Source organism: Morone saxatilis, unplaced genomic scaffold, assembly GCF_004916995.1.
Source record: "Morone saxatilis isolate NCDOM2014 unplaced genomic scaffold, NCSU_SB_2.0 Contig17, whole genome shotgun sequence".
In the NCBI taxonomy this organism is placed as follows: Eukaryota; Metazoa; Chordata; class Actinopteri; family Moronidae; genus Morone; species Morone saxatilis.
In genome coordinates, this window is record NW_023339729.1 from 23556060 (window position 1) to 23569210 (window position 13151).

At 38.2% G+C, this 13151-nt stretch overlaps 1 protein-coding gene across 2 annotated transcripts in view; it reads right to left on the reverse strand.

The window, feature by feature from the left end:
• LOC118326424 (proto-oncogene vav-like) overlaps positions 1 to 13151 on the reverse strand; it is an 18895-nt gene that overhangs the window by 1544 nt on the left and 4200 nt on the right. The window contains exons 5-25 of one of the 2 annotated variants that reach the window (XM_035659415.1): positions 11434 to 11492; positions 10702 to 10767; positions 10330 to 10438; positions 9179 to 9271; positions 8977 to 9045; positions 8783 to 8886; positions 8575 to 8674; positions 7458 to 7553; positions 7294 to 7362; positions 7120 to 7206; positions 6954 to 7039; positions 6720 to 6855; positions 6521 to 6630; positions 5361 to 5462; positions 5174 to 5268; positions 5051 to 5073; positions 4842 to 4878; positions 4545 to 4681; positions 3110 to 3175; positions 2875 to 2906; positions 1291 to 1401 (exon numbers count right to left, since the gene is read on the reverse strand). In XM_035659415.1, the coding sequence (XP_035515308.1) occupies positions 1291 to 1401; positions 2875 to 2906; positions 3110 to 3175; positions 4545 to 4681; positions 4842 to 4878; positions 5051 to 5073; positions 5174 to 5268; positions 5361 to 5462; positions 6521 to 6630; positions 6720 to 6855; positions 6954 to 7039; positions 7120 to 7206; positions 7294 to 7362; positions 7458 to 7553; positions 8575 to 8674; positions 8783 to 8886; positions 8977 to 9045; positions 9179 to 9271; positions 10330 to 10438; positions 10702 to 10767; positions 11434 to 11492 (1787 nt within the window). Of the gene's footprint in view, positions 1 to 1290; positions 1402 to 2874; positions 2907 to 3109; positions 3176 to 4544; positions 4682 to 4841; positions 4879 to 5050; positions 5074 to 5173; positions 5269 to 5360; positions 5463 to 6520; positions 6631 to 6719; positions 6856 to 6953; positions 7040 to 7119; positions 7207 to 7293; positions 7363 to 7457; positions 7554 to 8574; positions 8675 to 8782; positions 8887 to 8976; positions 9046 to 9178; positions 9275 to 10329; positions 10439 to 10701; positions 10768 to 11433; positions 11493 to 13151 lie in introns of both variants that reach the window. The other variant, XM_035659414.1, reaches the window with a different exon arrangement.

The following is a 13151-nucleotide window of genomic DNA, read 5'->3' on the forward strand; positions in this document are numbered from 1 at the left end:
CACTGGCTCTAGATAGGGGCGTTGACGTTTTTCGTCGTTTCTCCTTCACGCTCCAAAGGGGAGGGTGAAGCAAGGGAGTTGCAATCTGCAACTACACCGCTAGACACCACCAAATCCTACACACTGCACTTTGAATGCAGAGCTCCAGGATTGGACTAATTCTCATTAGTTCCACCTGAAATTTAGCAGATCTGATTTTTATTTGCACGTCTATTAGTTCTGCAGTACGCAAGGATTGTGAAGGGGTTGCATCACTTTCTGTGCCTCTCTCCTCTGCTCTCTGTCGTGAGCTGCAGGTCTGTTTGAGGGTCGGGCAGGGGTACATACAAGCGTGGCTTCCTTCTGCTGCATGTATTCACACAAAATCTAGCAATGCAGCACCTTCTCGCAGGTTTTTGCAGAGTTGCGTGTTGGGTTGGCCTCGTTTATTTGTGCCTTTTTAGAGTCGTGAAACCCCAGAATAATCTGGTTGGTGTTCACAACCCCCTCCCCCAACGTGTGACACATAAAAGCTGAAAAACCGACACAGGAAGACCATTGGCCAAAGACAGAACAACTAATTTGTGTGTGTGTTGAAATATTGGCACTTTCACAGTCAACAGTCACCATGTCTGCTTTAGGCCTAAAAGCACAATAATAATAATAGAAAATACATTCTCATATTACCGAGGTAATACAAGTATACAGCCTATAGTATATAGTATATCATTTTTGAGTTCTTGTCCTCTGTCAGGTATGATTGCTGAGAGCTGCTTCCTGTCATGCCACGTTGCTTGCCACAGTATGTTATTTTATTTTTTTCTCCACAAACACTTGGCAATTATGTCACACCCCCAGGTTAAGAACCTTTAGAACGTAACCGCTGTGAAACAATCAGGAAATAACATTTTATTTCTGTGATTCACAGCTTTGTTCTCGCTATCGTGCTACCTCTCTTCGTTTTTTCACTTTTCTGTCAATTGACTGATTAATCAATCATACTTGATTACATACAACCAATTTTTCAAAAGCATTTCAATGACTATATTTCAACGTGTAGCTATATGACCTGTTTCAATCTGAAATAAACAAATTGAAATGCTGTTCAAACAATATTACACTTTATATAACCAAGACATCTAAAAAAAACTTCTCACTTTTTAACCTAATTTAGACATCTTTTGACTTGTAAAAGGTCACATCAGTTTTTACTGGGAGGCCATCTTCAATCTGTAAATGGAAAACATTCCTCTTGATAAAGTTCTCCCAAAATTCAGCTGTGCTTTTGCTGACAAGTTTGTAAAGGCTTACTTGATGCTGATAGCAAACTCTCCTCCATCTTTCTGCCGCACAAGGAAGGTTCCATCGGACCGGGACATTAACAGGTTTTTGGCAGCGGTTCTGTCCATGTTCCCTGCAAACCTTCAATCACAACGAGAATCGCAACCAATGTAACTTTTGAAAGAAGAAATTACACAATTTCCAACATTTAAAAGTACGAAAAGTTGAATCCACCAATGTCGACTTTCTTCCCTGACTTTATGATTCTCTGTACTGTAACAGTTTTAGCATTTAACAATATCTCGGATCTGTCACTTGAGGCCAAAGTGGCTGTTAAAAGTTACAAAGTTCTGCTTTAAAGTTGCAGTAACACTTTAGTTTAAGTGCACCTTATTAGCATGTATAAGCAGTATACAAGAAATTAATAAATGGTTTATAACATACTACTATACTATGTAGCTGTAAGAACCTTAGTGTACAGTATTTGTCAACAGTTACAGTAACTTATATAAAGACATATTTTATGTTATTACAAGTGTATTTTACTATATTATCATTCATTATCTGTTTATACACCAGCCTCCACATGGTATAGGAGCTATAGTTGTTGTGGATGCATAAATACACACTTATAATATCTCTTATACCAACATTATTTTGTGTTATAAGATAAGATTATTGATCCCACACTGGGGAAATTCACTATATATAATCAACCATTTATTTATTTATTTATGAAAGTACTGCTTATACTAAACATGGTGGGAGAGGGTTTTATTTGCCATTCCAGTTAATATTTGGATATAATAAAGATCACATAGACGAATCCAGCAGCTGTTTTATGAAGTATGAAGACATATTTTATATGATTACAACTTTTAGTTATATAAGTAATATAGTTTTGCTATATTGTCTTTCATTATCTGTTTATACACCAGCCTCCACCTACAAGTGTCCACAGGCCGAATTATAGTTGTTAAAAAATACAATACAACTCTTCAATACAACTCTTCTTATAACTACATTGTAGTGTGTTACATGTTTATATACTGATAATAAATGCTAAATAGGGGACTTAAACTTAAGAGTCACCAAAAGTGACTTTTTTTGTATGTGACTGCCACATTCATTGTAATAAAATATTCACATTATGTTATAAAATTGGTGAAGTCAGTTGTGTTTTTATTTTATTCCAGTGTCATAGTTGATGTTAACCACCAGGTGGAACCATTTTCAAGTATCAAACATTGTGACTTAACAGTGTTTTCACAAGCTGTTGTTGATTTTATTTACTGTTATTTCCGGGAGTACATCTTTGTTATTAACATGAGCTCAGGAGCAGAGTAGAGAGACTATAAAATAGCTGCTTGATAACTAAAGGTTATTTTACACATGGAAAACAATGGTGTGAGGTGATCGATCCCATTAGTGTCAAAGTTTGTCCCAAACACAGCTTTAAAAACACCAGTAAATTACAGTTCTGTTTTTGTGGCTAGTATTTTCTGTATCAGCTCCGTTTCTCTGTCCCTGTTACAATGCATTCTAATACAGGAAGAACTAAAGCTATAACAGTGGTTTGGCGAGCAACTGATTTGACCTCCGGTTGATACTCACCAGTGGAAGCCAGACAGGTCTGGGGTCGCCCTCTGGGAAAGGGTAAACAGAGGTTAGATGTAAAACTTAGCAAAAGTGTACGGTCATGGTTGTAACTGCAAATCTTGGTTTCAGTACAGCAAATAGTAGCCAACACAACAGAGCATGTCTGTCATTTCTTTTTAGGTTTCTATGGAATTTTCAGTTTCATGGAGGGTGTCTGTTGTTTCGGAGCTCATGTTGGCATCATACTCACAGAGAGGTAGGGCTGAACTTTTTGGCAGGGGAACCATCCCATTTGTCCAACAGTCAGGTTCCTTCCCTAAGTGACACACACAAATCACATGGTCAGACTGGGTGAACCAAGCAATCATTACAACATACTGCATAAATTAATCATCAGGTCGACATGACAAACAAATTACTCATATGTGGTACTGATCTGGGGTAATTCTCACCAAATGTGTATGCAGGGATTACTGGGGGAGTCTTGCAAAGCTTGAAATAAGTCTAAAAACAAGGTACAATGCGATGACTATTTTCTCAATGTATTTTTGTGTCAAGACTAAGTAGTAGTAAGTAAAAGCTTAATTATGTTCCGTTTGCTTCACAAAGACTTCACATTACTTATAAAAGTGTCTTTATTTGTGTTTGATTAATTTTAATAACTTTAACTTTTTTTTTGCCAAAGTTACCTTTATGTAGTAATACAGTTAAAGGCAGGAACTGTACTTGCAGGTTCAACATTCAACTGTTCACTTTTGCTTATTTTTGTGACATAACTTTGTGGATGCAATAATATTGGACAAAGCTCTACTGGCTAGTGAAGTTTTCCACAAGCACTTGAATACACCAACAGGTAAACAAAAAGACCCTAATCTATACAGCTTTATCATGCAACAAGTAGCAACTAGGAAAAAAATACTTATTGACCTTCAAACTATGGTGTGCTTTGGGAAAATTATGAAAAATAAGGTAAGGTTTCTTTCTGATGTCTCTCTTGTGGTTATGCCGTGTATGTGTTTATGTGAGGTTACGTGCAGACTGTGGCAACACATTTACTGGAAAGGACAATGAAGTGTATCTATTTATCCAAATGTCATCTGGTACGCCTTTTTCACAGCAGACGATTTGACTGTTCCAAGTTTGAAAAACACAGGTGTTACTAATAACTGCTGAAACAGATAAATCCACAAACAAAATAGCTCCTGTTGAAAGGATTTTATTAGCTTGTGACGTTTTTCTGAAGAAGAGATTTATCTTTCACAGCTCTGATAGATGGGTTTTTGATACAGCACCCATCCAAGAGGACTAACAATGGCTCTGTTCTAATCAAAGTTCCCAGTGAGCTGCAACAGCATGGCCAGCGAGCCAGCATGCACAATACCAGGACCTGGAAACTGAAACAGCTAAATATAATTCAGCCATCAGGTTGAATTTATTTTCCAAATCCAAACCTTTTAAATGAATCACACAGTAGAGACATAAGTGCTAGTTGGGAATGAGGGAGGAAGCGGAGATAGAGTACGAGGTACGGGCAGGAAAATCACAAAAGAGCTTGAAGAAGACAAAAGCATCTCTACACCTACACATTAACCACAGGAAACAAGGTTTGAACACACAATATGTGTGACCCCACTCCACTTTCAGAATACAGAGTGTTTATTCTTGTGTTTGGTTTTTAATGTTACCTCCCACCATGGCAGCTCAGCATCAGCACGGGTCAGTTCGATGATGTCACCTTTGGAGAGTTGAAGTGGTTGGCCGAAGCCCACAGGGGGTGGCGGCAAGCCATAATACTCCTGAGAGACCTCCATCTTAGGAAACCCTGAGAGAGCGAGATGGAGAAAGAGGAGTCGCTGAGATATGAGGAAGGAGATCTGACAAGCAATATAAACACTTTAAATCCATCAAATGCTTCATGTATTCTTGAATATTTCAAAATAAAAGATGTGCTCTTCAAACGTATTACATTATGAATTTCTTACCAACGCTGGAATGTCCGGAGGACCTCTGTGTTTTATTCTGAAGGAATAAAAGACAAAAAAACTGAAATCGTACCTCAAGTTTGAACTGGTTTTACCAACTAAATCAAAAAAGGTACATTATAACTGACTTGTAGGGAAGGGCTTATTCATCTTCTCTACTTGAATATTATAAAACATATGCTGAATGTCAAAGATAAATGTAGTCTTACCTTCTTCATAGTACCAGCATGATCTGAAATTTGAAGAGGACAATCAATATAAGAAGTGTTATTACGCTAATTAATGATAATAAGAAAATATATTTAAATATATACACACGCACGTACACATACCTGAGTTTCGTCCGCAGGCAGGGACTCTGCCTAAACACTCTTTATGTGCAGCCATTTTACAGCGTGTGCAGCGATAGCCCTGGAAAAATATCCCTCTGCAGATGACAGATGGAAAGATTCAGCCTCAGCAGACAAGTTTCTTTTAAAAAATAGCGATAAGAGAGAAACAGATAGTAAGACAAAGTACCTTAACAGCATCGAGCAGGCCTTGCAGCAGGTTGTTTCCTCAAAGCAGAACATCTGGAAGTCATGGTTGTTGGCTGTGGAGTTCTCTGGACACATATTCGACCTGCAACCGTGAAGTACAACTAGTTTGACCATGCCGGGGTAACGAGCATTCACAGAGCTGGTTTTCCCTGGCAGGTAGTTTGACCATTTATTTGGTATTGCTGAGACTGAAGAAACTAATAGTAGTAGCTTGGGATGTCTGTTATTTTCCTATACGGCTAAGCAAACAACACAAAACCATAATGACAAGTAGCTACAGCCACAGTTTTCAAGTCACTGTCTGTCATGTGAACCAAAAAAGTAAAGTTTCAGCAAACAATTAACTGAAAGATACTATAAAGTCTGGGTCTGGTGATCATTTTTTGTGAGTTTGCCACTATGAACACCTCATTACACATGCTCATTTATTGTAGAAATATTGATTATAGATGCTTTAAATATTCCCAAGACTGTCCAACTTATATTTTAAGCCTGCAGGAATAGGCATCTCAAAAATAAATTGCTTGGCTCAGATGCTGTATCCACATTATGAGGCTTTAGAAAAGCAAATAATCAGTAAAGCTATTAAGTTACTGCTTGTAGCTGAATGAAATTGATACATCAAAGCAAACAGACCCTCTCCACACTAATCTTTGATGTATTCCTGGACTGGAATAGAACCTTAATTAGTATCATTGGTAACACCTGTGTTCACCCTAATGTTTCATGTCAAAATGGCTGCTATGAAAAGGGTCTAAAAATATTAAAATGGAAAGTAATTTGTACTTAAAGTAATTTATTAACCACGTTCTTTTTTACTTTGACTTGAGTAGGTTTCTCAAATGGTAACTTACGGTTTACTTTTTTTTTTTTTTTAAGTTATTTTTCTGGCCTTTTTATTGCCTTTATTTGATAGGGACAGCCAAAGATAGACAGGAAAGGGGGGTAGAGAGAGAGGACATGACACGCAGCAAAGGGCCGCAGGTCGGACTCGAACCCTGGGCCTCTACCAACTGAGCTAACTGGGCACCCTACTTGAGTCACTTTTAAAGGAGCACTTGTACTTTTACTTGAGTATAGATGTTAAGTACTCTACCCACCACTGGTATAATATGTGCATATGTGTGTATGATAACTTACATAGCCATCTCAAACTGTTCCAGCCATTTCTTCTTCAGTTCTCTGGTTTTGAAGAATAAATCGTACCCACCCCGCCCATAGCAGTCCAGCAGAAGGAACAAATAGGACCACTGTTCAGGCACAAACACACTGTTAGCTTCATGGATGCCTAATAGATGTACTGTGTGGTATAAGTTGGGGTATGGAGTAGTAGAAAGACCTTCTTATTGTCCTTTTCTCCAGTGGTTTCATCTCGTATCTGGTAGTGCTGTAGTTCAATGATGTCCTTTAGCTCAAAAGTCTCTCCACTCTTTTTCTTACACACAAACATGGCCTTATCGAAGAGGAATGCATACCTGAGGAACAGCCAAACATACACCGATCCAACACAAGGTCAGATACATAGCATTAACATGTGAAAAATACACTGAGACACAAACAACACAACACAAACCTGTCCTGTTTAGACTTTTTATCCGGGCTGCAGATCTTTAACTCCCCGTCGATCTTGGGGCGACCAAAGAGAGCTAGCGACTGAGTCTAGGGCAGAGGAAAGTGAGGATGACCAGATAATAAAAAACAAAATGAAGAAAGATAAAAAGTGAAACATGTGAACTCACCATGTTTTCTATGGACAACTGGAAGGAGGTGATCTGTCTGATGATCTCATTGTCTCGTTTCACCTCGTTCACACACTGCGCCAAGTCCTGGAAACACACGTACAGACAAATTAATGATGTTTTAATATCATAAATGTAACTTAGTGATGGATATAAACACACATATATACTTACTCTCATGGCATCAAGAGCTGTGCGGAGGTTCTCCTTATCTGTAGAGTCAGTGGTGTGCTTCACCAGCTCCTGCAGGCACAAACAGACACATTATAGACTAACTTTAAAGATTTACATGCAGCTACGCACACTCTAAAATAAAGCACACACCTGAACAAACATACCTGTAACAGCAGGTGATATTTGAGGACACGCTGCATAGGGACCATGAGTAAGTCTCTCAGAGAAAAACGTCCACTATTTGCTCTTTTTGAACACTCCTGAGAGAAAGAGAGAACAAGAGAAGGAAGTGAAGATCTGCAGGAACCCACAGATGTGTTAAGAGGATGTTGTGTGGCAGACTCAGCTGTCCCGCCAGTTTCCCTTGTGGCCAAAAGCGGTACTGAAACCAAAAAGACTCCTTTGACCCAGAAAGCATTTCCCATGGTGTACATCACCATTATAAAAGTCTGTGAAACAGCTGGCAGGACACCTGAGCACACAACGTCAGTTATTACTCTTTGTACATTTCTAAACAATTATACTTGAGCTCAGTATGCATAATGGGGCCAAAGTAAAAGACACTAAAGCACATGTGTTGTGGGCCACACAATGTAGGACCAAACTATGAAGAAAAACAACAACATTAACATAAAATATGTTAGGACGGCAAATTACATTCAAATGCCACTCCGGCACTCTATTATTATTATACTACTCATTTGGTACTGTACCATTTAAATGTTAACAAGACAAGTACAGCTTAAGTACTACTTAGGCACAGCTACAGCACTCTAAACTGCTATGTTTCTACAGTCGCCCAGAACGGACAAACCAAACACTGGCTGTAGATAGAGCCGCTCGAGTTTTATGCGCAATTCACCGCCACCGTAGTTTCCGTAGAGAGAAACTACACCGCTGGATGCCACTAAATACAACACACAGGACCTTTAAGGTGACGTGTCAAATGTTTTTTTTGTAGTAGTGACACAGCTGGCTACTGGGACAAACTGACAGCAGAACTGACTTTGCCACAGTGGGTCCATCTATCTTAATAAAGAGGGCCAAACAACTCGGGGATTATCAGTGAGTCCACCTTTACTTCAGACTGAATTGGCAAAAATGTGAACCTTACTACTACTGCTATCTACATCTACTGCTATCTACTTCATACAAAAAATATAAAATAAAAAATAAAAAAACCCACATCTTTTGTTATGGTACATCTGTAAAAGATTACTGTTCAGGGCACAATTCACACATCCCCTTTGCTCATGTTTTAGATGTATGTGTTCTCCTCACCTCCAGTTTCATTTTGATGTCCTCCCTCATATTTGAAAGCTTGTCTAGGTGTTTTGTTGCTGTTTCCACTTGACTACAGTATCGACCGTACAGTAAGAGCCTGGGGCAGAGGGAAAAAATTATAACATACATGTATTTGTAGTGTTACTACACTATATAACAGAACCAGTTGTGTGTGTGTGTGTGTGTGTGTGTGTGTGTTGTATACCTCTCCTTGTAGTTCAGAAAAACCTGGTAAAGGTTCTTGGCTCCATAACTTAGGATGGAAGTTCGAACCTCCTCCAACAAATTACGGTGGGTGTTGGCCAAATCCTACACATATGCAGAAAAAATTTAAACAATGCTAATACATGATGGTAAATCTGTATACTTGAACAGGTGTGTAGATAATCTCTCCCATACCTCTACGTTGATGAAGATACTCTCAATGTCTTGAACACTGAGAAACCTTTCAAGAGGCTTCATAAAGTGCTGCACAGAAAACAAGGCACGGTTGTTACTCTCTCTTCAAATTTGCATTTAAATGTTTTTATGCTTGTGTATGTGATTTATATATGTGTAAATGAATGGATCTTCTTTCAACAACCTGAAAACGTGTGCACACCTGTAATATAGATTCCAGTGTATCAGAGTATTTCTCTTCCGTCTGTCGGATTTCCTGCAGGCAACACTCCCGTTTGTCTACCCCGGTCTTCTGCTGCTGCACAAACACAGAGGATATTTTCCAAAGGATATCATTTCCTTGGTCTTTTTTTATCTTGTATTTTATATATGTTAACTATAAAGGACCCAATTTATGAACATAAAGATGTGTTTTGTTGTTTTCTTTCTTTCACTCCTCCACTTTCTTACTTTTCTTGATGCCTTTTTGCATTTTTTGGTTGTTTTTAAAAGAAATTTGTTCCATTTCATTTATCTTACACAGATCACAATAAAAATAGTAGTCCAATTGATGCATGAACATTTGGCAAAAATGATCAAATGAACAGGATACAATTCTACAGCAAGGCTTTTCAATTCCAGTGACATTTCCTGATTTTTCCCCCCTCCTTGGGGTCTTGTTAATTTTTGACCCTGGCTCTCCTGAGGCCTCATTTACCACACTTCTCACAGTGTCTCATAACCAGATTGTGCCTTTATGAATTATGTAGCTGGATGACATTTACACATAATGCCTTTCCTGGACGGGGCTGCCATCTGAAGTTATCTGTTAATGTCACTGGATGTGCATGGAGACACATCTCTGTATAACTCTCTGTGGTTTAGGTCAGTGGTTCCCAAACCGGGGGTCATAACACCCACAAGGTGTCACAGAATAAATCTGGATTGCAAGATGATTATCAGGATAGGTGAGCAGAGAGATACATTTTTGCTTCATAAAAATGTTCTTATTTTTCCAGAATTATTATTATTTTTTATATTGTTTGTCCTTTAATCTTTGCTTTTTTTTACTGAATTATTTTTTAAAGTACTGAAATACAACAAAGAAACAAAGTTACTCTTTGGTTGAACTGACAGACATATGCAACCAGTGACAAGAAGTAAAAATTGCTTCATTTTAAGGGGTCACAAGCCAAAACTGTTGGGAACCACTGATCTAGACAGATAGACAGAGACAGACCCTGAATTTTATACATTTCTGAACTGTACAGCTACCATGGTCAAAGACAGACCCTGCAAAGCCTCCAGGTTGCCAAAAGACATCCCAAACCTTCCTTCTTGTTTGAGATATTATGTTGTGTTGGCTCCACTTACAGTTTCAGGTGGTTCATCCGTTCTCATCAAGTCTTCATAGATCTCATCTCCTTCATTTTCCTCGTCCTCCACAAAGTCGTATAAGTCATCATCCTCATCCACTGTGTCACTGATACACGTTACACATACAAACAACACTGTTACCATCAAATTTGTCTTCATTAAGATCTCTAAATGGAACATCACTGTTTTAGGTCACAAAGCTACAGAAAAACACTTAAATGTGTTGTTTAATGATACTGGATCACTGTTATTATTCTGTCTTCGGTCTCTGGTAGATAAACTACATTTTTAGAAAATAGTGTAGATCAATGATTAGTGAGAACAGTGTGGCTCAAGATTATTTTTAACATTATTGAGAAAAAAGCTTACTCTATCTGGTCAGACAGGCCGCTGTAGATCTCATCATCAGTAGAGCATCCTTCCAAAGGAAAAGGCCTGGAGGTAGGGAAAGTGTGTGAGAATGATGTATGTGTAGAGTCTGACACTAGAATAGTGTTTTCACATTCATCTGGAGAAAGTAGAAAGTTTCTCTGAGCTCACTGAAAATCAAATTTTAAGGGTCTACGAGCATGATTTGGAAGTCAACCCTGGTCCAGTATGCAACTTAAACAAGTGTGATGCAAAACATGAAGTTGCCAGTGCACAAACGCTGAAAATTGACTGACAGTTAAGTAGGAAACAACTTCTCTCCAGCAGGAAACTTTGTAAATAAACATAATTTGCATATTCATATTCTTTCATATTATTCATATTTTTTTGTGGGGGGAAGAAAACACATCAGACATACATTATTGTTCTAAGCAGATTTATGTATTAATACATGTATGGAGGGGACCTTTAAGTAAAAGATCTGAGCACTTCTTCCACCACTGCAATATAGTAAAGTAAGTTGTAATATAGATAATAATGTAGAATACAGTATGTCTTCATAGGTGAACTGTTGACAATTACAGTACATTAACAAACAGTAAAAATGTCCTTATATCTGTGTACAACTACATTATAGTGTGTAAACACTTAAATGTATATAAATAGAGGGGTGTAAAGTAAAGTGTTAAAAAAACCACTAGAATTGTCTCAAAAAGGAAGAACATTACTTACTGGAGTCCTCTTTGTGTCGCAATGGATGAATGAGAGAGGATGGACAAAGTGTCTATGACCTGCCATACACACAGACACACACACAAGGAAGTATATAGTTAGTTTGTCCAGTACAGACAGAGACAGACTGCAAGAGAAACTGCAAGAACTGTTTCACACTTTAAACACTGACACTGAATAATTCTCCCTGTGACCTGGTTTCACTCTCCTTCTGGCACAGTTTGACTGTTCAACTGAGAACTGCAGTATCACGATGAGTGATCTCAGATAACCAATTTCATGCCAGATGTGATCAGAAAGAAACGCAAGCATATCACACAGCCGTCCAAATGAAACTGATTGTTCTTTCTGATTAGGCAACACCATGTGTCAGTGAGCTTTAATATCTGTGGCTATCTCTGGACCTAGTGTTATATGTTTAAAGGGTTTGTAACTACGAAATAACCAAGAAAAGTATGGATGTTTAGTTCCCTGGATTTGTTTTGTGCCATTCAACAAACTTTTCGTGTTTTTATACTTGAGGCACATTTTGCTGAATATACTTTTTTCACTCTTCAAAACCTTTGACTTCTATTCTAGTTGAAACTTCCTCTTCAGTTGCAGTGAGAAACACATACAAATTCAAAAGTTTCCTCCCAGAGTTTTGATTTTGAACTAAGGTCCTTTTCTTTCACAGAGGCAAATAAAGGGTGAGCCTCTCATGACACTTCTGGGGATATAAAATATATATATACTGTCCACATAAAGAGTATATTTCTCAGTCAGAACTGCAGAGCTTTTTGTCTACTTTCATTCAAGACAGAAAAGGAGGAAAGACGTAACAAGAAGTGAAAGTCTGTAGGAGAAGTTCGGAGAAAAAACCTTTTAATAGACTCATTAACAGCCCTACTGCCATATAATAACCAGAGTATATTTCAACAAGACTTTAAAGGAATAGTTTGACATTTTGGGAAATCAATTCATTCGTTTTCTTGCTGAGAGTTAGATGAGAAGATTGATTCCACTCTCAATGCTTGTCTGTTAAATATGAAGCTACAGCCGGCAGCCGGTTAGCTTAGCTTAGCATGAAGACTAGTAACAGCCATCCCGGCTCTATTCAAAGGTGACAAAAGCCACCTACCAACACCTCTTCTTCTCCCTAATTAACATGTTTTATTAACATGTTATATTTTGTTTGTTTAANNCTGAATACTTCTTCCACCACTGTAAATCATGCTTTACATATTACACCACGCCCGTCTGTTTACTGTATTTTATTGTACTGGGTGACTGACTGGAAGCAGTAAAGTGAAACGAGAAGCTCAGTGACTGTAACGCACTGTAAATTAAGCAAAAAAGAGCAAATACTATAAAAAGATCCCACAGTGAGGTTGAGGTTCAGCCCTTGCTAAATATTTTGGCTCTTAAAAACCCTGTTTCCTCTTATTTTGATGCCAGATACCAAACAAACAAGTGCACAGTACAAATCTCACATAAAAGTGCTGTTGCTGCACTGCATCGAAAGTGAAAGAGAGTTGTGAATTAATTCGTTCACTCAGCCGCTTCAATCAGAAAATCACCCAAGTACTTCCTGTTAGGGCTATGTGGGTGTTTGCAAGCTGCAGAGGGGACTCTATTCACGCTTCTTCTTCTACCATAATGACTTAAGTATAAGCGCACAATGTATTTCCCTCATGCACTTACTGTACTGTATTTGACAGACAGATAGATAGATAGAT